Below are 27,124 nucleotides of genomic sequence, written 5' to 3'. Positions count from 1 at the left end.
CAGAAACTCTCTGTGATACGTATAAGCCTTTATCTAACATGTAGTGGTGGATTTACATTCATGAGGAAATGACCCCTAACTGGCATCACACTGATATAAAGTCTTAGGGGTTTACAGCCATGGGAGAAGAGTTGCCTCTCCACTGCAATCTCACTATGATTCCATAAAGAAAAACTGCAACTTTTGTGGAAGTTGGCAGTACTACTCTCTACAGTCATTCAGTCCGCCCAGCAGTTCTGATCCAAACCCTGGCAACCAGTGGCAGGGTGGAATAGCAGTTTTGCATGCACATACGCACCCAGCAAAATCCCCCTTCCCCTCAGCGCTGCGGATTTCTAGAATTCCACAGATTGTCCTAACTATGTACTTCATCCATGCTCCAGGCACCTCATCTTGCCTCCTGATTACCTACCCCCCTGGAGAAACTTCATTTCATTGTTACTTTCTTGGTCAAATAAATTCAACTAGCTATTCATTTTTTATTTTAATGGGATACTAAAGTGGAACGAAACAAAGAGAAAGACATTTGATGGCTCAGCACACTTGCTTGCAAAATAAAGTATTAAAGAATTTAACATTTGAAAAGCAGCAAACTACTGAAAAATTGGATGGATCCGATGACTATAGAAAGAATTATATCTGTCTAAAACTAAGTCTTTTATGGAAGGCATATTTTCCTGGGAGTGTCTGAATACATTTATGAAATAGAATATTGCAGTTGGAAGGGACCTACAACGGTCATCTAGTCCAACTGCCTGACCCCTTCAGGGCTGACCAAAAGCTAAAGCGTGTTATTAAGGGCATTGTCCAAACGCCACTTAAACACTGGCAGGCATCCTCAGGTTCAAACTTTACTTTAGATCTGCCATTTCTTCTTCTCCCTTTATTCCTCCTATTTGTCAAAATTTGTAGTTTTCACTTATTTTTCTTCTTGCTTATTTTATCTTATTTCTCTCCAAGCCAGGCTGGATTTTTATATTATTGTTGGTTAGTAAAATACATATATATATGGAATAACTGAGCTATACTAATAGCTTATATGGCAGGTAATAATGTTTTAATAATAATGGTCATATTGCATCTGATAAACTTTGGAATGTGTATTTTTTTTTTTCATTTATATATGCAGAACTGTAACTTTTCTGGACCCCAAACTAGTATTTCTGCAGAGCCCTATGCCATGTCAGATTTTTTTAAAGCTAATTCAGATGTCTCTGGCATGCATTGCTCTTATATTTAAATGTGTTTAAATGTATGCAATGTAATTATACATAATTTCTCCAAATAACAGCAGCTCCAAAAGCTTCTGGTTTTACATTCAAAGAGCATGAATGGATAGAGTTCTTCAAATGTTATAAACAAGATTTGTGAAAATGCTGTGCATCAGAAATACTCTAGTTTCTGCTGAGAAATAAAAAATAATATGCAATATTTTTTTAGAATTCATTGCATATCAGAAATGTAATAAAACATTTATTTACTATTAACATATTTCAGTCAGAACTTTGCCCCAAGCCACGTTGAATTACCTGAAGGCAGTATTATTTTGTGTTCTTTATCTATCTAAATACTAAGAAATACATTATAGGCTAGCTAAATAAATAAAAAGGGATAATGTCAAACCCTTTAGGTTTGGTATGACCTTTATTTTGTATCTGGCAGGATAAAATTGGCTTGCTTTTATATAATTAACTACTCAAATATAAAAAGTTTTTTGCACATTAGGTTAGTTAAAATTAGCGAGTGAAATTAGCTGATAATTTTAACAGTCGATATTGTGAAATAATTAAATTAGTGCAGGAAAAATTTGCCTGCTTTCGGTGTGTCACTGTGTCGATTGTATTTACTACTGACTGCAATTCATGTAAAGACATGACCTTCATTTTCCCCACCTCACTAGTATATGGATGTATTGTAGGGTCTCTGTATTAGATGTGTACTAGTTTTCCACATTTTATTTCGTATCTGCTCCTTTGTTATCCTTTTTCTATTTAAGAAGTTTTTGGAAAATACTTACTTGTAGTAATGAACCTATTGTTTCTCTTGAAAATTTTGTATATTAGCCTTTGAATTTAAACTCTCAAACTATAGAAAAGGCATTTTGCATTCCATCAGTTTCCCTTTGGTTTTTCTTCCATCTTTCATTCTCTTCCTCTGCCACCCCTGCTGCTTCTGCATTTTAGCTCTAGGCCCTGCTGTCATTGCCAGCTGTCCGTGTGTGTCTGTGTGGATGTGGATACTTATCTATCCGTAGTTCCTCCCGCTCCTCCGATATCTCTGTACTGTGAGGAGAGGGAGAACTAATTCTGGCCATCTATATTGTATAATTGCATTTCAACAATTACGCTTTTGAAATAGGCTCCCTTTGCTGCAGAACTCGGGTCTGAGTTTTCGTGTCTGCAGACTAATGGGTAAGGTGATCTCTTGGGGTGGGACACATTTTGTTCTTTAACTCAGACTGCATGTGCTGTTTACGTAAGACTGGCATTGCGATAGAAAATTAATAACCACGTGAGTGGGAAATGAACACCAAGCTTATCCCTTCCCCGCTGAACGTGTAAACCAGCAGGCTATAGAGATGCTTGGTTTGTTTTGCTTTGTTATTCTTCTAACTTTGTGCTTCTGGGGAGAGTCAAACATTTTCTTACAGAAAAGCTGATGGAGTTTAAGAAGGAACAACCGCTTGAAACAGGGCAGTGCTGGGCTGCCTTCTGAAAACTGCTAGAGCTTTTTTTTTGAAACGGAGAAGTCAGTACTAGCAGATGTCACAGTATATGCTTGTCTCTTGTATTGAAGAGTTACTGAATAAACACAGAAATAGTTAAGACAGCTAATTATGGAACTGAGGATACCTTGCTTTCTGGCTTAATATCCTAAAATCAGGTTCCTTGTTGCCTGTTATTCTCCTGCCCTAATGCCTGATACATACTTGGACACAAAACAATGAAGAGGTAAAGGAATAAAGGCTGCTTTCATGGAATAGTCTTGCTGACTGCTCTTGTGCTCCTGTTGACTACAGCAGCCTGTGCTAGCTGGTTCTGCATGAGCAGTAAGGCTGGACTAAAGGATCTCTGGTGGTCACTTCTAGCTTCAACAATTCTGTGACTAAGCCATCATATTCTAAGAAATTGCAGATCTGCTGCTTCCTGGGGAAGAGCCCTCATCAATAGCTGTTTATGCTTAATTTGGTGACAGGTTTCAGCTGAATTCATCATAGTTCAAATACTTAGGCTAGAAGCCTTTTTTCTGGCAATCTGAGATCCTTTTCAGGAGACTTATGCAAAGAGTTGTCTCTTACTTGAATTCTAAACATGTTTTAGTAGGAGATTAGATAGGTTTTGTAAGTCCTGGGCGAGAATTGCTTTCCAAAATTCTTGTAAAAATGATTTCACTAAGTTCAAGTTCCTTATTGCTGAAATTTGTCTTTGGTTTTGGTTGGTGGGGTTTTTTTCCCCGAGAGTTTTTTATTTGTTTAATGTATTTAGTAGATTTCTTTTGTTTATTTCTGTCTCTCTCAGGATCTCAGAAATACAATGTAGGCTAAGCTCTCGCTGTAATTCAGCGTTCCCCTAAATCTTGAAACTTCGGTGCTTTTTAGAGAAGTGGAATTTAATCTCTTGCCTTGGTTGACGTGCATCCAAGAAAGCAAAATTTGTCTGGTTGGTATAATGGGCAAAAGAGTCTTCAGATTTTAGAGTTCAGCCAGGAGATGAGAGGCCTGTGGGTCTGACTTCTCAATCAGTTTCAGTTTTATCCTGGAGTACAACAGTTAACAATTAAATCTTCCCTAGTTGAGGGGTAAAAGGCACCATTAGGCTTTGAATTCCAGCGTAGCATAGCCTAGCATATCATTACCAGAAGTAGCTTTGGACATTGAATCCCGATGTTGAAAAGTCACCCAGCTGTTGCCTTGAGATAGGCTACAAAATCTGAGCGAGAAGCAGAATTTCAGTTCAGCCTTCCCTTTGGCATAGCTTATTAGCTAGCTCAACCCACTGCGTCTCTGCATGTTGTCTGTTCTGAATCAAAATCAAGGAGCCTAGATTGTTTCTGTTTTCTATACCAGTAGCACAAGCATCTCATTACTTATTATGAAATCCAAGCCAGAGCTGGGTAACGAACTTCTTAGGTGTTGCAGATCTGGGTATCACGTAACAAGTACTTTTTATAATGCAGTCGTCTCTGCTTAGATTCTTTGTGCATTTGCTAGTATCGTGTAAAAGGTGTTCAGGTGGTTCATTGTTCTACTAGGTGTAATGCAAAATCACAGAATCACAGAATGGTAGGGTTTGGAAGGGACCTCTGTGGGTCATCTAGTCCAACCCTCCTGCTGAAGCAGGGTCACCTACAATAAGCTGTAGAGGACCTTGTCCAGGCAGGTCTTGAATATCTCCAGAGAAGGAGACTCCACAACCTCCCTGGGCAGCCTGTTCCAGTGCTCCGTCACCCGCAGAGGGAAGAAGTTCTTCCTTGTGTTCAGACGGAACTTCCTGTGCCTCAGTTTGTGCCCATTGCCCCTTGTCCTGTCCCTGGGCACTACTGAAAAGAGCTTGGCCCCATCCTCCTGACACCCACCCTTCAGATATTTGTAAGTATATATTAGGTCCCCTCGCAGCCTTCTCTTCTTCAGGCTGAACAAGCCCAGCTCCCTCAGCCTCTCCTCGTAGGAGAGATGCTCCAGTCTCCTCATTATTCTTGTAGCCTTCTGCTGGACTCTCTCCAGCAGCTCTTCATCTTTCTTGAGCTGGGGATCCCAGAACTGGACACAGTACTCCAGATGAGGCCTCACTAGGGCAGTGTAGAGGGGAAGGAGAACCTCCCTTGACCTGCTGGCCACACTCCTCTTGATGCACCCCAGGATCCCATTGGCCTTCTTGGCCGCCAGGGCACACTGCTGCCTCATGGTTAACCTGTCGTCCACCAGGACACACAGGTCCCTCTCTGCAGAGCTGCTCTCCAGCAGGTCCACCCCAAGCCTGTACTGATGCATGGGTTTGTTCCTTCCCAGGTGCAGGACCCTGCATTTGCCCTTGTTGAACCTCATCAGGTTCCTCTCTGCCCAACTTTCCAGCCTGTCCAGGTCACGCTGAATGCCAGCACAGCCTTCTGGTGTATCTAAAATGGTCAAGAATATAGTCATCCTTTCTGTTTTGTTCACTTCAGATGGCAAAAATTCTGTTCACAAACTGCCAGAGCAGAGGCAGTCTGGTAGGAGAGCCCCACGAGCGGCAAATGTAAGCGAAGAATAGCTTCTGAGACAGGATTACCTGCTTGTATGAAAAGGGCTGAGAGATAAACCAAGTATATCAATGAAACAACGTAATTAGCAAGCTGAGCTAGCTGCGGGTTGTGTGAAGAACTTCACCCAAGTGAAGGCGTGGCACTGCTTCTATTAGAAGACAGATTTTTAAAAATTGAGATGCAATGTATATATATGAAATACAAAATATGTGTATGTTTATGTAAAACATGTAAGGTAGCATATTCACGTACTCTAACTCCCTAGATAAAACTTTCTTGTTTTGATGTTGTAAAGTGTATTCTGTGTCTGCATAATGACTGGTGTGAATATCTCTCTTGTGTTGTAGTTTGTGCCGTTCCGAGATTACATTGATAGAAGTGGAAACCACGTGTTAAGCATGGCGAGACTTGCCAAGGATGTTTTAGCTGAGATCCCCGAGCAGTTTTTGTCCTACATGAGAGTTAGGGGAATAAAGCCATCACCTGCACCTCCGCCCTATACACCCCCGATTCACGTGCTGCAGACTCAGATATGACTGCTCCGAAGTGCTGAGCACTTGTCACGAGTCAAGAGTCTCTGGATGCAGCAGTAGCTTCTGAAAGCTTTTCAGAGCTAGAAAAATTCTCTTCATATACCAAAATTCTCCTATGGTTGCATGAGCAACTGGAAAGCTTTTAAATGCTAGGAGCAAAATGTTGATGTTCTCTCTTAAGTCTTTTTTTTTTTTTTTTGACAAAAATCCCTACTTTTTGATCTATTTATTGGAGGGGAAAGCACAAGTCAGGATTTCAACTCAGAAGATCTTGTCCTCTCGGAATACTGTGTGTATATAAATGTATAGGAATGCGATTACTCTGTATCAATGTTTACATGTTACTATTTTTAAATTTCAGTACTTTTATAACTATTCTTAAGAATAAAAGTTTGGAATATTGACTCACATGTCTTCTAGCTTGCAATAGTTTGTCACAAGATAACAAGAGAAGCAATATCTCTTTGAATGTTTGTCCAGACAAATACAAATGAAAGCTAAGAAAGGGACAAATCCATACGTGTTTTCCAATCCCTGAATTGCTTCAATCAGTGCTCAGCAATCCGTTCATCTCACAGTTTGAGAATAAACTCCTAAAATGTGAATAATGTAATTCCATATGACTTATGACTAACTCCAAACTTTGAGGGGGAGGTATGGGTATTTTTTCAGAGATTCTCTAATTTCTTAGTTTACCTAGGTTCACAGTTTTTTAAACAAATTACCGAAGCAAACTAGAAGAGTTACTTGCTGTAAGTAATTAAAGAAAATTACCTCAAATCAGAACTATCAGAGTTTTATAGTTGACTCACTGAGCTCATTAAATCTTATCATGCATTCCTTAAAGCACTGGAAAGTTTGCCTCAGAGAGGTCTTTTGGTGTGATTATAGCAGATGTTTTATAATGGACCATTTTAAACTTAATTTAAAATTTAAACTTTTTTTGTCTAGATTGCCCATTCAAAGGGATGCTGGCTCTTAATATTTGGGTTTAATATTGTCATTTAATCACGTTTCCATTCAGGGTGCATGAATGATAATGTTAACTGGTTTAAAAATTGCACAACCGTGTTTCTTTGTGCACAATTTTGTGTACGGAACTACCCCAAAAATTTTATTATATGCCTGTTCATATATAATTATAAAATGGTTTTGCATGTACAGTTTTTACAAAATACACGGTTTTGTGAATTTGTCAGATACATTTTACTTAGAACTAATGGCCTTAAATTTCACAAAACTCCTGAAATGATTGTGAATTGCCTTTAAATACTGTTAAAACTGAACATTTTAATTTTTTGTGTCATAGCTGTAACTGTCTTGTAATGTAACTTTTTTCTTTGCATATAACCTGTTTACTACTTCTGTTTCTTACTACTGTATGTTGTAATGTACAGTATAAAACTAAGGTGCGTTTTTTAAGCATGAGAAGTTTTTTGCCAGAAAGCATATCTTCAATATTAATGGCATATAACTATGTAAATGAAGAATCTTCCATTTTTAAATATATTTAGCTTCCTTTATCTCATGTGGGAAATTACTTTTTCCAGATAATTATTCTGTTAGTAAAAAGAAGAAAAAAAGATTTTTTTTTGTAAAAATAAATATTGTTTTATTTTTATTTCAAAGCAGTTTTTACATAAATATGGTCTTTAATTTTATCACCTAAATATGTACTTCTTAGTGGATTGATGTTGCATGAATGACATTTGATACCTGGCAACTACAAATTTTGATGAAAGTGCATCATAAAGAATAATTTAAAATGTACAGAATGGTAGTGGTGCTCTCCTTCCATCTTCTGCGTTTATTTTTTCTACTTACAGTGTTGGCACTTTAGAAATAACTGAATTAATATTCTATTTCTGTTGTTTCATTTGGTTAGACAAATCTTTATGCTGACGTTTGTATTGGTTCCTAGTGGCCCATGTATTTAACAGGTTTTCATTCTAAGGCCAAAACTACAAACTTCTTTTACTCAGTTTAGAGTAAGTTTATTAGCTCTCATTTAACCAGCACCTATTATGAATCCAAATATTAGTCTCAAAACTAATTTAACAAAAAATTTACCAAGTCAAAGAACTTATAATCAAAATTATTTTTTCGATCCAGCTGAAGTACCAGCCTATTCTATTCTGCACTGCTGTTTTCTTCTTCTGTTTGGTACTGGATTCTAAATCTAGCACATTTAGTAGAAAGAAATAGATGTCATCAGTGGACTAAGTATTCCAGTAGGAAAAGGGGACTTTTGTCAGACTTATGACATTCCCTATACGTTTGACGTGTTGATTCTGTAATGTGCACGAGAATCATTATGTAGACTCACATAGTAGCCTCAGTCATTCCCATATTAAAGATGAGACAGAACTTGAATTTCTTCAAAATACCGTATGAAGCCGTGCTTCTGGATTTATTCTTAAGAATAACAGAGCCCAAAACTCATATTCCTTCCCAAGAAATGCTAACTGCTACCAAAACTCGATGATTTTCTATGACTGGAGAGCAGCAGGGAGTATTTATGTTTGAGAAAGGTAAAATGTGATGTGTTAGGTGTCAGATTAGTTGCCCTGAAAGGCTTCCCTTGGTATCCATCTCTGAACAGATGTTTTCTTTGTGGTACACGCATAAAATGCTACTGGAGGGTGCAAACTGCACAAATGTTCCTACAAAGGAGGAAGGACTCTGTCTCGTGGCGCACATAATTGGGGAGTGGCTGCTTTAGGTTTGATTCTGACTAGTGAGGAACCATTTGCTAAACTGGAAGAAGAAGGGGGTTTGATCTTTGTTACAAAACAGAATTTTGTAGTTTTAGGCAAAGATGGCAACCTATACAATAGAGTGTAGGTGGACTTTGAATCGGCTTAGTTCCATGCGCAGGAAGGTTTGTCAGGTGTGATCCCCCAGGAGGTATCTGAAGGAGAGGGTCTCCTGCAAGTTGGGGAGAGCAGGCGTTCTCTGCAAAGGCGCATTTTGAAACACTGGCAATTCTCGACGAAGTAGGGACAGATGAAATTCACTCCAGAATACTTTACAAAATGGCTGAAACAATCAGAATGATAAATAATTATCATCTTTGAGAACTAATAAAAGGGCACATAAGACAAATTATGCGGTGGGAAACCAGGGAGCAGAGTAAGAGACTATTACGGTCATATAGGAAGTTCTTTAAACAGAAAAGTCAACAAGAATAGAAAAGGAGGATACATTGCTATAGATAAATGTAAAAGATAGCTCAGATATGCATGAAAAAGTACAGAAAACCACAAAATAATTACCACTGCTAAAGCGTAGTAAAACCCGTACTAGAAAGGGAAGGAAAGTTGACTCCATTATTTAACAAAAGAAAGAGCAAATAGTAAATCTAGGGAAAACTGATATGCTTAATGTTTTTTTTTTTCCTTCAGGCTTTGCAGAAGAGGGTAATCATTGAATTAAATAGTCAATTAAAAAAAATCTAGACCTAGGTTTACATGTCTCAATAAAAATTTGTTAATAATACATACTTTTGAAACAATTTGCTTGACAAGCAAAATAATGAGCTCCAGGATAAAAGAGAAAACCAGCTGCTTTAACGTGACATTTAAGAAGCAAAGCAGGAGATAAAGGAGGAGATAATCTGGAGTGTTATGAAATACTACAAGCCTGGTTAGACTGTTCAGAAAAATGCTATCAGTCTTTCTTCATCAAGCTGGAAAAATACAGCAATTGATGTTCCATAGGAGCCTGTATTGCTTTTGGTGTTATTCAGTCATTTCCATTGATGACAATGTAGGAAAGATTATTATTAAATTAGCAGATTGTATTGACTGGAGATAGCTTAATCACTTCAAAGATGGCATTAAAACTGGAAATTATTATTATGAATTAGAAAAAATAGCTGAAAGAGGAGCAAAGTCAATCAGTGCAAATACTTAAGAGTACTGAAGGTAAGAGTTGATGATGTAGGCAGTGGGATTGAGCGCACCCTCGGTAAGTTTGCTGATGACGCCAGGCTGTGTGGGCGGCTGACATGCTCAAGGAAAGGAAGGCCATGCAGACGGACCTGGACAGGCTGGAGAGGTGGGCCTGTGAGCCTCATGAAGTTCAACAAGGTCAAGTGCAAGGTCGTGCACCTGGGTTGGGGCAATCCCAAGCACAAATAGAGGCTGGGCGGAGGATGGCTAGAGAGCAGCCCTGAGCATAAGGACTTGGGGGTGGTGGCTGACCTGGCAGTGTGCACTCATAGCCCAGAAGGCCAACTGCGTCCTGGGCTGCATCAAGAGAAGCGTGGCCAGCAGGTCGAGGGAGGGGATTCTGTCCCTCTGCTCTGCTCTAGTGAGAGCCCACCTGGTGTCGTGCATCCAGCTCTGGAGCCCTCAGCACAGGAAAGACACGGACCTGATAGAGCGGGGCCAGAGGAGGCCACAAAAATGATCAGAGGGATGGAACACCTCTCCTCTGAGGAAAGGCTGAGAGAGCTGGGGCTGTTCAGCCTGGGGAAGAGAAGGCTGTGGGGAGACCTTATTGTGGCCTTCCAGGAGCTGAAAGGGGCCTGCAAGGAAGCTGGAGAGAGACTTTTTCCAAGGGCATGTAGCCATAGGACAAGGGGGAATGGCTTCCAGCTGGAAGAGGATAGGTTTAGATTAGATAGCAGGAAGAAATTCTTCACTGTGATGGTGGTGAGGTCCTGGCACAGGTTGCCCAGAGAAGCTGTGGCTGCCCCCTCCCTGGCAGTGTTCAAGGCCAGGCTGGATGGGGCTTTGAGGAACCCGGTCTGGTGGAAGGTGTCTCTGCCCATGGCAGGGGGGCTGGAATCAGATGATCTGTAAGGTCCCTTCCAACCCAAACCATTCTATGATTGAGTAACAAAACCCTACTACACAGTTGCAGTAGTTTCTCGCTATGCAGCAATTCTGCAAAACAGTGTCTGAATCTCACAATAGACACTGAGGGAAAGGCGTCTAAGTAGAAGTTTTAAATACAGGCCACCTGAGATAATCCTTTCATTGTTCTCAAAATAGTAAGGCCTCAGATAGTGTACCAGGTCCAGTTTTGAAGCTTCAAATAAGATGTGGGACAACTGGGAAAATATCACAGGGGACTGTTAGGTCGCCAAGGACTGTTGGAACAAGTTGGGCTAATGATCAGGGAAGGTTGCCGTGGGGTTGGCCTCAGTGCCAGAGGTTGTCTCTAACTGGTTTTTATGACCACGGTGAAATACCACAGCAAGGGTCACTGCGTGAGACCAGGACAAGCCCTACTGATGTGAATGCATGTCAGGGAGCAGGTTGGCTTCTTTGATCATGGGGAGGTGTACACAGCACCGGGCCTGCTGGCAACAAGTGGAACTCAGCTATCACAAAGGGGAAAAAGAATTCTTGGCCACGAGCTGGCGAGGCTCATTGAGAGGGCTTTAAACTAGGTTCGAAGGGGGAAGGGGATATTGCCCAGCTCACTAGGGATGAGCCTAGGCTTGGAGTGCCAAGGCCAGGGGTGAGACTGACAGCCCAGCTCAAGTGTGTTTACACCAATGCACGTAGCATGGGCAATAAACAGGAGGAGCTGGAAGCCATTATACAGCAGGACGGCTACGACTTGGTCGCCATCACAGAAACGTGGTGGGACAACTCGCATGACTGGCATGCTGTCATAGATGGCTACAGACTCTTTGGGAAAGACAGACCAACAAGGAGAGGAGGGGGAGTTGCTCTATATGTGAGGGAGCAACTGGAATGCATTGAGCTTGGCCTGGGGGCAAATGAGGAACGAGTTGAAAGCTTGTGGGTTAGAATTAAGGGACAGGCTCACACGGGTGACATTATGGTGGGTGTATACTACAGGCCACCTGACCAGGAGGAGGAGGTTGATGAGGCCTTCTACAGGCAGCTGCAAGCAGCCTCACAGTCACAGGCCCTGGTTCTCATGGGGGACTTCAACCACCCTGACATCAGCTGGGAAGACCATACAGCTAGGCAGGCGCAATCCAGGAGGTTCCTACAGAGCATTGATGATAACTTTCTGATGCAAGTGGTGGAGGAACCAACAAGGAAAGGTGCGCTGCTGGACCTCGTGTTAACAAACAAGGAGGGACTGGTGGAGGATGTGAAGGTTGGAGGTGGACTCGGCTGCAGTGACCATGAAATGGTTGAGTTCAGGATCCTGCGTGGAGGAAGCAGGGCGATAAGCAGGATCAAAACCCTGGACCTCAGGAGGGCTGACTTTGCCCTCTTCAAGGAGCTACTGGGAGGAATCCCGTGGGCCAGGGCTCTCGAAGGCAGGGGGGTCCATGAGTGCTGGTCGCTCTTTAAACAACACTTCTTCCATGCACAGGAGCAATGCATCCCCCTGAGAAAGAAATTTAGCAAAGGAGGCAGGAGACCTGCATGGTTAAACAAGGAGCTTCTAGCGGAGATCAGGCAGAAGAGAAAGGTCCATGGAATGTGGAAAGAGGGGCAGGCCACTTGGGAAGAGTACAGAAACGTAGTGAGAGCATGCAGGGATGCGACAATGAAGGCCAAGGCTCACCTGGAATTGAAGCTGGCAAGGGATGTCAAAAACAACAAGAAGGGCTTCTTCAACTACATCAGCAGCAAAAGGAAGGCTAGGGACAACGTGGGGCCGCTGCTGAATGAGGCGGGTGTCCTGGTGACGGAGGATACAGAGAAGGCAGAGCTACTGAATGCCTTCTTTGCTTCAGTCTTCAGTGCTAAGACTGGCCCTCAGGAATCCCAAGCCCCGGAGGTAAAAGAAGAAGCCTACAAAGAGGATGACTTTCCCTTGGTCGAGGAGGACTGTGTGAGGGATCACTTAAGTGATCTGGATGTCCACAAATCCATGGGCCCCGATGGAATGCACCCACGAGTGCTGAGGGAGCTGGCAGATGTCATTGCTGAGCCACTCTCCATCATCTTTGAGAGGTCCTGGAGGACAGGAGAGGTGCCCGAGGACTGGAGAAAGGCCAATGTCACTCCAATCTTCAAAAAGGGCAAGAAGGAGGACCCAGGGAACTACAGGCCGGTCAGCCTCACCTCCATCCCGGGTAAGGTGATGGAGCAGCTTATCCTGGAGGCCATCATGAAGCAAGTGGAAGAAAAGAAGGTTATCAGGAGTAGTCAGCATGGATTCACCAAAGGGAAATCATGCCTGACCAATCTGATAGCTTTCTACGATGACATGACTGGCTGGGTAGACGAAGGGAGAGCCGTGGATGTTGTCTACCTTGACTTCAGCAAAGCTTTCGACACAGTCTCCCATGATATCCTCCTAGGGAAGCTGAGGAAGTGTGGGCTGGATGAGTGGTCGGTGAAGTGGACAGAGAACTGGCTGAATGGCAGAACTCAGAGGGTTGTCATCAGCGGCGCTGAGTCTAGTTGGAGGCTGGTGACAAGTGGTGTCCCCCAGGGGTCAGTACTGGGCCCAGCCTTGTTTAACTTCTTCATCAACGACCTGGATGAAGAGTTAGAATGTACCCTCAGCAAGTTTGCTGGCGACACCAAACTGGGAGGTGTGGTAGATACACCAGAAGGCTGTGCTGCCATTCAGCGTGACCTGGATAGGCTGGAAAGCTGGGCAGAGAGGAACCTGATGAGGTTCAACAAAGGCAAGTGCAGGGTCCTGCACCTGGGGAGGAACAACCTCATGCACCAGTACAGGCTCGGGGTGGACCTGCTGGAGAGCAGCTCTGCGGAGAGGGACCTGGGTGTCCTGGTGGACGACAGGTTAACCATGAGGCAGCAGTGTGCCCTGGCTGCCAAGAAAGCCAATGGGATCCTGGGATGCATCAAGAAGAGTGTGGCCAGCAGGACGAGGGATGTTCTCCTTCCCCTCTACACTGCCCTGGGGAGGCCTCATCTGGAGTACTGTGTCCAGTTCTGGGATCCCCAGCTCAAGAAAGATGAAGAGCTACTGGAGAGAGTCCAGCGGAGGGCTACGAGGATGGTGAGGGGACTGGAGCATCTCCCCTACGAGGAGAGGTTGAGGGAACTGGGCTTGTTCAGCCTGAAGAAGAGAAGGCTGCGAGGGGACCTTATAAATGCCTACAAATATCTGAAGGGTGGGTGTCAGGAGGATGGGGCCAAGCTCTTTTCAGTGGTGCCCAGTGACAGGACAAGGGGCAATGGGCACAAACTGAGGCACAGGAAGTTCCGTCTGAACATGAGGAGGAACTTCTTCCCTCTGAGGGTGACGGAGCACTGGAACAGGCTGCCCAGGGAGGTTGTGGAGTCTCCTTCTCTGGAGATATTCAAGACCCACCTGGACGGGGTCCTGTGCGGCCTGCTGTAGGTGACCCTGCTTCGGCAGGGGGGTTGGACTAGATGACCCACAGAGGTCCCTTCCAACCCCTACTATTCTGTGATTCTGTGATTCTGTAATGCCATCGTGGCAGAAATATTCTGAGGATGGACTGACAATGACTGTTCACATTGTTGGGTGGTTGAGTCATACTGAGCACGTTTTTCATATGAAGTGCGCTCTTACTTTCTTTCAGAATGCTTTATGGCAACAATACAAATTTTCTTCAGCGCTCCATGATGGTTTACTGCTGCTTTGCTGCTGAATGGATACAGCATGATTTCAGGTTTTGTTTCAAGCCAGCATTGTGCATTTCTGCTTATTGCCATTAGAGTGCAAGTGCCTGTCGGTGACTGGTGTTTTCAAGTTGGGCATCTAAAGAAAGGGTATAGAGCACTGCATCTCTGAGTGTGTGCCTGCAGCCAAACATAGGACAACAATAAATTTCATCACTGGGGTTCTTACCTGATGATTTTATCTTGCAAACTAAGGCACTGAGGTGACTGAGTGTTCTTATAGATATTTCAATGCTACTGACTGTATATGACTGCTGTGCGGTAGCTGCCCCGCAAGCATGCAGCGTGGTTCCCAGTGCCAGCTGTGCCACAGGTGGTGGGACAGCCTTCCCCAGCTGCAGCGGGCTGTGGCTGAGCACTGAGCGATTCCATCGCTTCTGGCCTTGCCCCAGGGAGCAAAAGTTCTGCCCGGCCTCCAGAGGAACATGGCTGTCATAATAACTGGGTGGCTGTGCGTCCCCGTGCCACAGGCTGTGACGTAGTTCGGTTTGCTTCGGGTTGATCGTGAAATCAAAGCAATTGACTGCGTGTGCAGAGTGATTGGCCCTGAACGTTGTGCCTGCAACTGAGGGGGCCGTCAGGATGCAATCACCAGCCAAAGGGAGTTCAGGGGGAAGCGAGCTGGCTAGTGTCCCTGAGCACCAGAGTACTGCAGGCTGGGGAGCTTCTCTGCGGAGAAGAAGGGAGTGAATAACCCCCTCACAGTGCCATTAAATACTTCCACTGGCACCGGCAGAAAGCCCCGAAAGTACGGGAGCAGCCTTGATTGATTGCTTTCTGTGGGTAGGAGGGGATGGAAAATATCAATAGGTTGTCAAACCTCGAGGAAAGGAGGGGAGCTCCGTGGGAGTCTCTAATGGCTGTTTCTGGCAAATGTTGTCATTAATGCAATTAACAAAGGGATTAGAGGCTACATTTATAAAACCGATGCATGTGTCAGCTCGCCAGGGTTGCAGGCTGGGAGGCCTGATTAGAATTCAAAACTGGTTTTGATAAATTGGAGGGAAGGTCAGAAATCAGTCAGATAAACTGCTGTGGAAAAAAATAGTGGAAAATACTGCAGTCAGGAGGGAAACAAATAAGCACAAATGAAATGAAAAATACCTGGATAAGCAGCATTTCTGGACTTAATAATCTTCAGATTACAGCTGGGCTCCAAACAGAGTATGAATCAAATTGTGAGAATGCTGCATAAAAAGCAAAGATCACCCTAGAAGATGTTAATAGTTGTCATGTTCATATGGGGAAGGAGGTAATTGTTGCTCCAGGTGAAGCCAGGCTGAAGCCTTCGCTTGGCACTGTGTCTGGACCACACTTTAAGGACGATGCAGACAATTTTGAAAGAGAGAAAAAGCAGATGGTTTTTAACCTGTGAGGAAAAAAATAAAGCACTTGGGTACATTTCGTATGCAAGAGACCAGGGAGATGGTGGTTACTGTGTGTCTGTGCCAAGGGGAGCTCTAATGAGCTGTTCTCAAAGGTCAGCGGTGGCAGGTGATGTTGTCATCTTTGGCATCAAGGAAGGTTTGTATGGGCTGATAGACAAACCTCCCTCACTAACAGAAGCACCTTCTAGTTCATCGCGGGGAAATTGCACCATCTTTGTCTTAGAAATTGTTCAGAACAGGTTGGACAGCCGCTAGGGATGACTTAGTTGTGTGGCCTCCCTCCGAGCAGGGAACGAGCACATCAAATAGTTAAATATCCTCCCGAAGACCTGTTTGTCAGTCCTGAAAATGTAGGTGGCCTAATTAAGATAGAGGCAAGGATAATACATTGGGAGAGGAGGACTGGAGTGGGTGAGTGGGTAGGGAGGCACCGGGAGGGCTGAGCACATGTGCTTCCAGTCACCCCATTTCAGAGCGATGGACTCGAACGGGCTGGTGAAGAGCGAGGCTCTTAGGAGATTTCTGTGGAATGGACAGGTGAGATGACCAGCCCCTGTGTGCGACCGAAGGCTACACTGAGGCTGCAGTCTCGCAGCAGTCACACCGGGATGGTGAACAGCAGGTGAGGAACAAGGTGTGCTGAGCAAGTTGGTGCAAGAGCACAGTGAGATGGGAGCCCCTGTCTGCGCACCGGAGGTTTCTAAGCATAACTGTGATGAGGTGTTGGAACAGTAGTGCATCTGGCTTGTTTCTGCAGTTTCTGGGAACTGAATTCCCCAATGTTCCCTCTTTCTCGCTTACCCGCAGCACGGGGCATCTCCCCTCCACCAGCCTGTGAGTGGAGGCTCACAGAGCACGGGTGGTGGGAAGACAAGCAGCACAGCCAGCGCGCTGCTGTCGTCAGTGCTTCCAGCTGGGTGCCAAGGCACGTCTTCAGAGAAGACCAGAGAGTTCGAAGAGTCTCAGAAATCTTCTCCGAGTCTCCACGCTTGAAGCAAAGGAGGCAGAAGGAGCTCTGTGTCCAGCCTGGCCTACAACACGGTGCTGGGTACTCTGGGGACCGCCGTCACTGGCATTGCAAACTGGGCACCAAAATCTCTGCGTACTTCAGCTCCTGGCCGCTGGCCCTCAATTCCCATTGATAATTAAGTACAGCCACTTCTACAGTCATGGCTCGATGTACTCCGTCAGCCACATTTACCTGTCGTTCAGTAAATCCGCGTCGCACGTGTTGCCATGACTGGTGCCTAACAGCTGGGGAGTTAAAACCCAGATTTTAAGCATGTTGGCTGGTAAACAAAAAAATTCAGCTGAAATGTTCCCTACAATTCCTTTGCAGGGAGGGACACAGAATGTGCTGATGGATCCTTGGGACTGATAGCACCGGGTGATACTGAAACACTCAGTTTCTTCAGTAACAAGAACTGATATTTTTTGCATATCTCTTAATTCACTCACTAGTAATAGAGAATTAGGTCTCGATAAAAGAACTGAAAAAGCGTTTAAGAGATGTTGGAATAGAACTATAATTAGATTAACATTATCAGATGCCCTTAAATCTGTGCTTTGCATGTTCGTCATGTAAAAATTCAGAGATAAATGCCTCCTTGGTGTGGTGGGGAAATCATTTTACGACGCAAGCTGTTGGTTAATAATCCTCTCCCCCACTGACCTTCTGTTGAGCTAATGGTTTGCTCCTCAGTTGGAGTTGCAGGCACTCTTTTGTTGCAACCATGACAAGTACGCGATAAAAGAAACCCCACTGATTTTAAACCTGAGTCATCCTCATTTTCTCCTATCTAGACCTCCTCAAAACTTGTCACCTTTCTCTAACTCAGACCTATACAAATCTTCTCTCCAAATGCCACTTTGGTAGTCCTTCAAAGAGCTTGGAAGAGAACTCCTTTTTAGCATTTTAATCTGTGATTCAATCAGTAGAACTCACACTACACATTACATCTGCTAATGAAATTATCTATTTACCCCTCGCTAAATTCCCTCCAGCATAAGAAGAGGTGTTACAACAGATAAAGCCTTAAAAAGAACCCCAAACCCAGAAGTCAATTGCAGACACGCTGCAATTTCTTCTGAAGTAGCTTTTCTCATCTCACTAAGCCTCTTAGACGAATACAAATGGGAAGAAGGTGATGCCGTGGCAAGCGAGGAAAACCATTGAATCGCAGCATTTCATTACTTGAGAGATGCTGTCAGTTGCGCTGCAACGTTTCCCACTGCCCTGGAAGAATTAGCAAGAAAAGAAATACGGGTTTTAGCACACACCCACAGTATTAGTGAGGGTTTTTCTGGCACTGTTTGGTATTTCACAGCACAGAGAGATTCTAAATGCTCCTTCATGCATGCACTGTGTCATTATCAATAGATCTGTCTATTACCTGTCATTGCAAGAGAGTACCAGACTTCTGAAAACTCTTTTTATCAGTCGCAAAACCAGCTGAAACATTGCTTTATTTAAAACCTGTTAGACTGAAACAGGAAAAAGAATATATTTGAAGTATTGCTGTACTTTGTGGGCAGGTGCTCCCTTCCTCTCCCTCCCTTTCCTCCCTACTCTTCCATCCCCAGGCCCGCTGCGCGGAGGCGAGCTCCTTCGCCCCCAGCTCTGCGTGAGCATTTGCCCTCACCCCACACTGGACACGGGGACCCACGTGGACACCGGCTGTCTGGGACTGGCAGCAAGAACCCTCATGAGATGAATGCTGCACTCTCGGTGCCGCAGAAGTGCTGCATGGGATCAAGGGCACAGCTGCCCACAGCGTTTGGAGATCTGGACGCAGGGATAGTCAACGAGGAGCTAAACGAGATCGGCCACCCAGCCAGCACACCGCTGCGGCCGGCACAGCCGCCGAGAAGCATCCCAGAAGCTGGATGGCAATTGAAGAACAGCATTTCGCTCCCAGGACACGTGCCCTGGGCATCCCGTGCTGGTGGGGCTCCGCGGCCAGCACACGTACCCAGCTCTAGAGGCTTCGGGAAAGGCAGGACAGTGCTCGAGTCTGAGGATACTCACACCAGCATCACAGCAAATAAGCTAAAAGCCAACCATTTGGGACCATTTTCTCATGGAAAAAGTGCCCTGTAAGGCCATTCCGGAGCAGCGGAGACGTCAGTGAATCAAGAAAGCTTTGGGAAGCGAGGGGAAAATATCCACCATCACCAGTGAGCAGCCCCTGGTGCTAAACACAGCACTTAGGGCTTGCTTTTGTATTGTGGGTGGAAGCGAAATGAGAGAGACTAGCTGTGATTACCGGAGAATGATGGAGTCATCTAGGTTTGTAAAGGGAGAAAATGGAGTGAGGGAAAAGGTGATGGAAAGTTTATTCCTGCAGGAGTGTGGGCAGATGAGGGCTGCAAGCCCAGCGCTGGCTGTGGTGGGAGGTGGGTGGCCCTGCCGCTGTGCTGGCCTCAGCCGGGGTGCTGCTGCAGAGGGCTGTGAGGGGCCCTACCCACCCGCCTCTCCGAGAGGGGCAGCCACGGTCTGAGGTCCAGTTTTACAGGGAAGAACCATAGCAGCAGGCCTAGTTAGTACAAGATGACAGGTGTAATATTTATTTTTTTATATAAATTAGTCAGTAACTGCCACGGGCAGGGGAAAGGAGCCCAGCATGAGCTGTTATCTTGCAATCCTCCGCCGTGGTGATGTGCAAAACCTGTGCCAACTTCATTGCATCCAGGACATCAGAGCTGGGGCCCTATGGCTCCGTTTGCCCCAGCTCTAGGGACAGCAATGGGGACCGCGGGCTGTGAGCCCAGCTCTCCTCCGCGGCAGCGCTGGGCTACGGGCAGCACAGGAGGGATTGAGGGGTGGGAAGAGATCGCTGCCAGGAGCCTGGCAGGCACCTTGAATGTGTCTGGCAACTGAGAGGCAGTGGAGAGATGGCGGGGTGATACAGGAGAGGGATATGAATGGCAATTGAAAAAGCTGCTGAAGAAAACACAGTAAAAAAAGGATTTGTGATTTTTGTATCATCAGACAGGAGATTCCCCTTTTGCAACATCACTGGTGGAGCTGATACCCAAGTCAACAGCCCTGCAGCCGCCCGCCACAGAGCTACCAGGGCCGTGGCCGCTCCTGCCTGGGCTGGGGCCTCTTCGCCTGCTGTGCTGCCCCCAGGACATCTCCCAGCATGGGATGTCCTCCTCGATGGACACACTTCTTCCCTCATGCATGCATGCTGATAGACCTAAGCAGCCTAGCTCCAGCTGTGATTCACAGCTGGCTGAGGTTCCCAGATCACCCCGCAGAACGATAAACCAGACTTTCAGGAGATGGCTGAGACCGGCAGGGCGGGATGCTGGGAGAGGCACGGGCTTCAACGGGAAGGAGGCAGAGCTGCTCCTCAGCCCCGCGCAGCTCCTGAGTGGCTGGCGCGTGGCGAGGGATGCTGCTGAATTTACACCAAGGGCACTTGGGGCCCGTGGAGACAGCAGGTGGTCGTGGGCGTGAGTTTAGGATATCCTTGGCAACGTTCCTTTAGTTTTCCATCACCTACAGAAATAGAAGTTGCTGCTGGAGAAACTAAAGGCAGAGGCAAATGGTACTGAACCTTCTTTTTTGGACAAAGCTGTAAAGGTGAGAGTTTGGGGAAGGTGCAACCAGCTGAGTGCCAGTCCCTGCCAGGAGCAGCTGGCAGCAGTACTGGTGCCTGAGCTGACTGACCTCCTGCGGGGCTGGAGGCAGCGAGCCCAGACCACAGGAGCATCCCCAGAGCATCCCCCTGCACCGGGGCGAGGGGCGGTGGGCACCAAACCTCCCCTTGCTGGTGGCCCCTGAGAGCCCGCACGTGGCCTTCGGCCGCGGTCCCTGAGCCGTGCTCCTCCCCGCAAACCCCTGGTTCCTTCTCGCTTCTCCTGCTGCTCTTTTTCCTGCAGGTTCAGGAGGAAAAGGCAAAACAGCAGAGTCATCCTGCACTAGCAGTGCTGGCAGCTGCCCAGGGAGAGGAAGGGCCAGGCCCTTTTCTGGCCTTTTAATCGGTCAAAGGGACATTTTGCTTTTCAGAGCAGTAGGTAAGGGTGTGGCTCGGCTGAGCCCGGCGCTAGACATCATACAGACGTTTGCTGCAGCTCCTGCCCAGCTGACGGACACCACGCTGCCCAGACGTGAGGGGAGCCGAATGCGCGCTCACTGGTCAGCACAGTGCCGGAGGGCTTGCGGTTGTTTCCCGGAGATAGCTGCAGGCAAGTCTGTGTGTAAAACCTGCAGGCAGGTGCACCAAGCTCTGTGCTCATGGTCTGTAGGTAACACTTCCCAGCCTGCAGGCAGTGCTCTGCGACGCAAGCCAGGACTGCCCAAGGGCAGCTGTGCCTCTGCATGCTGGCTTCAGTGCTGCAGGGTGCTCCGGCCATGCTGGGCACACGCTCGGGTGACCAAGGGCCCTTGGAGAGGCCCGGCTGAGTCAGGAGGAGCTGAAATGTCTGCTTTGGCCTCCAGCAGCTGCTGGTTCTCGCTGTGTGCTGGGCTGCTGTGTGCTGTGAGACGGGCGCTGAGGTGTGCGGCTGCAGGGCGGCGGTGCCTCCGGTCGGCGTGCTCGCCCGGCCGGGACAGCAGCGGGTGGTTTTTATTGCCAGACAGGACTGCAAAGCCGTATTCCTGACAAGGCAGGGCAGCGCCTGCCTGGCCACTGCACTGCAGCTCCTCAGGCCTGACAAGCCGGTGAGCTGTTCTGGGTGCCGTTCCCTTCTTGCCCTTATTATATTGCAGAGCATCTAAGCTGCCATTACTGTAAAGAAAACGAAATGATCCTGTCCTCCAAGTGCCTCATTATGGCTTCCATTAGAAATAAGCCAGTGACAGGTGGAGGAAGCTCCAGACATCTCAATCGCTTTCTAAAATTTGCATGAATTTCATTAGGAGCCAGAGTGCAGGGGCTGGGGGGAATGCACTCTGCCTTCCCCACGGGCTCGTGCCCATGCCCGCTCTCCCTGGGTAGGTCTCACAGGAGCAGAGGAGGAGGAAAAAGGCCCTGCATGCTTTGAAAACTCTCCCATTTGCTTGTCTGAAGTTTGTGTGCTGTGTTTAACCTGAAATCAGAGCTTCAGTGGAGACTCAGAGCAGTGGCACCTTCCTCTGCCGGCGGAGACTCTCTCTGGGCTCCCATCAGCCTTGTGCCACCTCCACCCCAGCCCAGCGGGCTGGTTCAATAGCTCCTCTCCTGGGTTTGTTTTGGTTTTTTTTTATAGAGATTGAGTCATTACGTACAAAGTCCGTCCATCGTATGGACAATCTGTTCTGGGAAGAAGTAATAGCCCTCCTCACCCGGAGCAGCCAGCTGTACCTAAAGCCAGACTCAGCAGGAGCACGAGTACACACGGCTGTTCAAAGCCACAAAGGGAGGCACTATTTTGGGGAAAATATTTGTTTCCTCCATTATTTCCATCTGGCAGAGGCAGGAAAGCCAACATCTGAAGCCCTGCGGGCCGGGCAGCTGGGAGAGCCCCGTCAGCCCAGGGGGATGGGCAGATCTTGCTCCATCAGTGGGTGCAGGCAGCCTAGGAGATGGGGGGCATGAGCGGTGACCTCCCAGATTTTGGTTTTAAACCCTCTTCTGAGAGCAGTCTCTGAACTCCCAGCCCCCCCGGCCCCCAGCTCTGCTCCCCAGGAGCAAACTCTGTGCCGAAGCAGCTGAATGGGAGCTCTTACCAGATGGGATGAGATGTGGTGGAGTACGGAGTGAATCAAGCCTCAATGGTCTTTGGAAAATCTTTTTTCGCAAGGAAATCACCGTTTTCCCAGCTTCTGGTGGGAGGCGACAGGAGGAAAAGCAAGAACAACCCACCATCCTGCTGCGTCAAAGGGTGGGAGGCAAATTTCACAAGGATTGAAGATAGGAAATCGGTGAGATTCAACAAGCTAAGTCTTACCTGCTGTCAGAAGCCACCAGGACTGGCATTTGCCCTCACAGAGAAACTGAGAAAAAAAAAAACCAAACACCACAAAATTAAGGGATTAGCCAAATAGGTGCTTCCAATTAGGATGCTTCATATAGGCATGATAACTGTGGGAAACTGTCTTGTGCTGAGTCACTTTCAGTGGGATCGAGCCTGGAAGTCTTTCCTCGGTCCAGGCTGTCCTAGGATGTGGCTCTGCAGAGCTGGGTTTTGGTGGCTCTGCGGGCAGAAGCATCTGCAGTGGCTCCAGGTAGGCAGGAATGGGACTGGCTCGAACTTCTGCCTTTGAAAGGGGTTGGAGCATGAGGCCCCAACGTCAGTGCCACCACCGCTGTGTAGCTGATTGACAGCCCCAGCACCACTTGTCAATATTCCCGGGAGAAGACCAAATCCTAGGTTAACAAAAAAGGCCATAACTTTTTCTCTTCTCCTCTCCATCATTAATTGTCACATTGCTGTAGGATCACTGCTTTAGTATTTGTTCTTTGCTTATGAAAATAGGTGGGCTCAGTCAGCTTCCTAACAAAGGTCTGTGCTAAAAGGCAGTGAGCTCAAGAAGCTACATGTATGTCTGAGGAAACCTTTCCTTCTGGCTTGTATCCTCATGGGGCTGCTCCACGCCTGGGCTCCTCCAGGTACGTGGTGAGACCTTTGGGATCCTGACATTCGGCCAAAGCTGTCTCTGCCCTGATGCCATGTAAGCCCACATGGGAATGCTCTCTGAGGTAAGCAGAGACAAATGTACGTGGGTGACGAGCTCCCCACGAACCGCAGCTCATCGCAGTACAGCATCCCTGAGTGCTGCCTGGCACGGCCTCATTTAAATGCCTGATATTAAATATTTTACAGTGGACCCCTCTGAGCAGAGGGGTCCCACCAATGTGCTTTGCCCCAGTGGTGTATCCCCCTGCGTGATGTCCAGGACAAGCAAGGCTCAGCACAGACTGTGTCTTCCTGGAGGGCTGAAGCTGAGGGCTCCTGGACATGCCTGGGGTAGGCAGATAACATCAGTTTTGCTAACAGTCATTTACAGGGGGGAAGAGAACCTAGTCTGCATCTGTCTGGATGGGATTTATGGTGCTCTGGACCTGCACTGTGCCATGGGAAACACTGGCAAGCTCTGGGGCTGCTAGAGCAGGGTCTGGGCTGGTGATGGCATCGGGACAGGTCAAACCCATCTCTTGAGAGAACTCTTGGCCAGTGGGATTTTTCTCAGTTCTTCCTCGAAGCCTGGAAACACGAGCATGACAGCCACGCCAGGCTGAAGGGAGACCAGTGCCCAGGGTGGTCTGTGCAGTGGTTTGGGGGGGAGCAGCAGGCTCTTTGGGCCATTCACAGGCCTGGGGGCAGCCCCGGGCCTGAACAGTGCAGGAGCAGTGATTCATTGTGCCCCGAAAGTGAATTGATGGTATGCGTCAAAACGCCATTGAAGGCTGCACCTGCACCAGCATCTTCAGGAAGGCCCAGCAGGCACTGCTGCACATTGTCCCCCGAAAAATGAGAGCCAGCAGTGTACATTGTAGATTGGCTTTTCCACATGAAAGGCAAACTGCCCCTGTTCACCTGAAAAGGGGTGCAGGTGCGCAGTCACACTGCCACCTCCAGTGACACCAACAGTTGGCTGCCACCAGTGTTGTATTTATATTGTCTCTGCCACCCAAAGGCCTTTTGAATTCACACCAGTATGGAGCAAAACCTCCCCTTTCCTTCAGTCTTCCAGTTTCATTCCTCCATCCCTCCCTGCTTGTGATCCCTGGGAGCCAAGCAGCACATGGAAACCCTCACCCAGCCCTCACCACCATAAGGGCAGGTGTTCCCCATCAGCAAAGTTTGCTGGCCCAGCTTCAATCACCTTGAGTGCTGACAGGAGGAACCCCATGCCCACTGAAGCTACTCCCACCCCTAACCAGCCCCAGCTGGTTAGTCCAACCATCCAACCAACACCACCATGTCTATGTCCTGAAGTGCCACATCTACACATTTTTTTAACACCTCCAGGGACAGGGACTCAACCACCTCCCTGGGCAACCTGTTCCAATGTCTGACCTCTCTTTCAGTAAAGAAATTTGTCCTAATATCCAACCTAAACCTCCCCTGATGCAACTTGAGGCCATTGCCTCTGCTCCTATCGCTAGTTAGTTGGGAGAGGAGACCAACACCTGCCTCCCTACAACCTCCTGTCAGGCAGCTGTAGAAAGCGATAAGGTCCCCCCTCAGCCTCCTCTTCTCCACACTAAACAGCCCCAGCTCCCTCAGCCACTCCTTGTAAGACTTGTTCTCTAGACCCCTCACCAGCCTCATTGCCCTTCTCTGGACACGCTCCAGTCCCTCAATGTCCTTCTTGTAGTGAGGGGCCCAAAGCTGAACACAGTACTCCAGGTGCAGCCTCCCCAGTGCCCAGTACAGGGGCACGATCCCCTCCCTACTCCTGCTGACCACACTATTGCTGATACAAGCCAGGATGCCATTGGCCTTCTTGGCCCCCTGGGCACACTGCTGGCTCATGTTCAGCCGGCTGTCGACCAACACCCCAAGGTCCTTTTCCGCCGGGCAGCTTTCCAGCCGCTCCTCCCCAAGCCTGTAGCATTGCACGGGGTTGTTGTGACCCAAGGGCAGGACCCGGCATTTGTCCGTGTTGAACCTCATACATTTGGCCTTGGCCCATGGATCCAGTCTGCCCAGATCCCTCTGCAGAGCCTTCCTACCCTCAAGCAGATCGACACTCCCACCCAGCTTGGTGTCATCTGCAAACTGACTGAGGGAGCACTGTGTGAAGGCAGCCTATGCCAACTGACAGGACCTCAAAGCTGCGCACGCCGGGTGAGGCGCGTGGAGGGATTTCAGAAACAGCAGCAGTGTTGTTCACTGCCCGTGACAGGACTCTGCTTGGAGCTTCGACTGACATCTGATTGTCACTGGAGGATCTGTGAGTGATTGCACAGAGGGCCCTGGCCTGCAAGGAGCCTCTCCAAAGAAGTCTTCAGGGTTTAAATTCAATAGAAGCCCTTGGCATTTGAAGTAATGCCATAATGATGCTCTGTGAGGCTGACGAAAATCCCTTCTCTAGACAAGCGTTGGCTGCAATGCAAGAAAAGTTTGTCTCAGAGGGTTTCAGCTGTTGTCATGACTCTGGTGGAAGGAGCAGGACAGAGCAGAGGTACTAGGTCTTCTGGGACCCAAATACTCCTAGACCGGAATGCAGCCCCACAGCCAGCAGACAGGCACTGGGGGGTCCGGCTGCTGGAGCAGCGGTGGGCTGATGGCCAGGTGGGTGTGTGGTGAGAGGGTGGTGGTGGTGGGCACCATGGCAGGGAGGTGGGAGATAGACACAGACCAAGCCCAGCACAAGGCAAGCGGTGCAGCCCCAGCTCCGTGTGGTCAGTGGGCCCTACGGCGCTGGTGCACTGGATCCTGCAGAGGCCAACGCCAGCGATGCCATCGCTCAGCGACCCCAGCCTGCGGGAGAGCAAGACGCTGAGGGGGCTGCCTCGGGGGAGAGGGAGTCTGTGGAGGCATTCACGTCTAATTCTTTGTAGTGACAGGGAAAGGAATTGAGCACAGCCCCAGTCCCCAAAAGGAATAGCAATGCCACGGAAAGCTGTGAGGAGCATATTAAAGTGAGAAAACTGATGAGTTATTGCTGCCGTAAAACGAGTGGTGGGGAAGCTGCTGTAAAATTGGGTCCCTCTCCTGGTACCTGGTGTCCGGCCAGGGACGTGTTCCTGCTGCAAGGGCAGGAGACACGCAGCTGAGCAGATGGCTTGGGAAGAGCAGAGAACTCTTCAAGGGGATTTTCAATTTCAGTTAACCGTACATTTTATATTTCAGGTTTTTTTTCTCTCTTTCAGCATATTCATGCTTTGCTGAAATCAATGCTCAAAGAAAAGAAACCTCTGTGTATTAATTACATATATTAGTTGATATATTTATCTATAAAAATAAATTGGGATAAGCTGTTCTAAGAAGTGCATTTTCAGTTGTCCAAGCTTGTCGGAGGGTTCAGTAAGTCAGCAGCTGATGTTTATCACATCGATCGTGTCAGTGCCACTTCTCCTTTATAAACAGATCTGAAAGGAAGGTTGTGTAAAAGACATATCCCCTGGCAGCATTGCTTCCTCCTGCCTAGGAGGTACAAGGCTGCGCTCCTCTTGTGCAACAAGTCTAGGCATTTTCTTAATGAAGAATAAATTAAAAAAAAGAGAAAAGAGCCTTCTTTCATCTCATTAAGTAGATAATAAAAATACAGACTACCCTTAGGCACAATCACTGATTAAACACTTGGATGCCAAACAAACAGGCTGAAGAAAATTTTATATATAAACAAAGGACTCATCTACTAATAGCCAAAAAACTATCACTAATTGGGAAGGCTCTGCACAAGGGAAAACAGAGACCAAAGGGGAAAGCACATCGTTTCTGTAAACAGCAGTTTTGGTGAGGGCGAGGGGACCAGGGGCAGGAGGCTCGGGCTGAGGATGGGTCTCGAATG

General features: G+C 47.4%; 1 protein-coding gene across 10 annotated transcripts in view; it reads left to right on the top strand.

Moving 5' to 3' along the window:
• The window catches only part of CPNE8 (copine 8), a 172,366-nt gene that overhangs the window by 104,114 nt on the left and 41,128 nt on the right, over positions 1-27,124 (top strand). For 4 of the 10 annotated variants that reach the window (XM_075428244.1, XM_075428251.1, XM_075428250.1 and 1 more), the window contains one exon: positions 5,589-7,512. The exons of 4 other annotated variants lie outside the window; for them this stretch is intronic. In XM_075428244.1, the coding sequence (XP_075284359.1) occupies positions 5,589-5,777 (189 nt within the window). In that variant the 3' untranslated portion in view covers positions 5,778-7,512. 2 more of the 10 variants (XM_075428249.1, XM_075428248.1) reach the window with 2 other exon arrangements.

This window comes from Opisthocomus hoazin, chromosome 8 (genome assembly GCF_030867145.1).
Source record: "Opisthocomus hoazin isolate bOpiHoa1 chromosome 8, bOpiHoa1.hap1, whole genome shotgun sequence".
Lineage (NCBI taxonomy): Eukaryota > Metazoa > Chordata > Aves > Opisthocomiformes > Opisthocomidae > Opisthocomus > Opisthocomus hoazin.
Note: the sequence above shows the minus strand (reverse complement) of the source record. Positions and strands in the feature narration are given on the sequence as shown.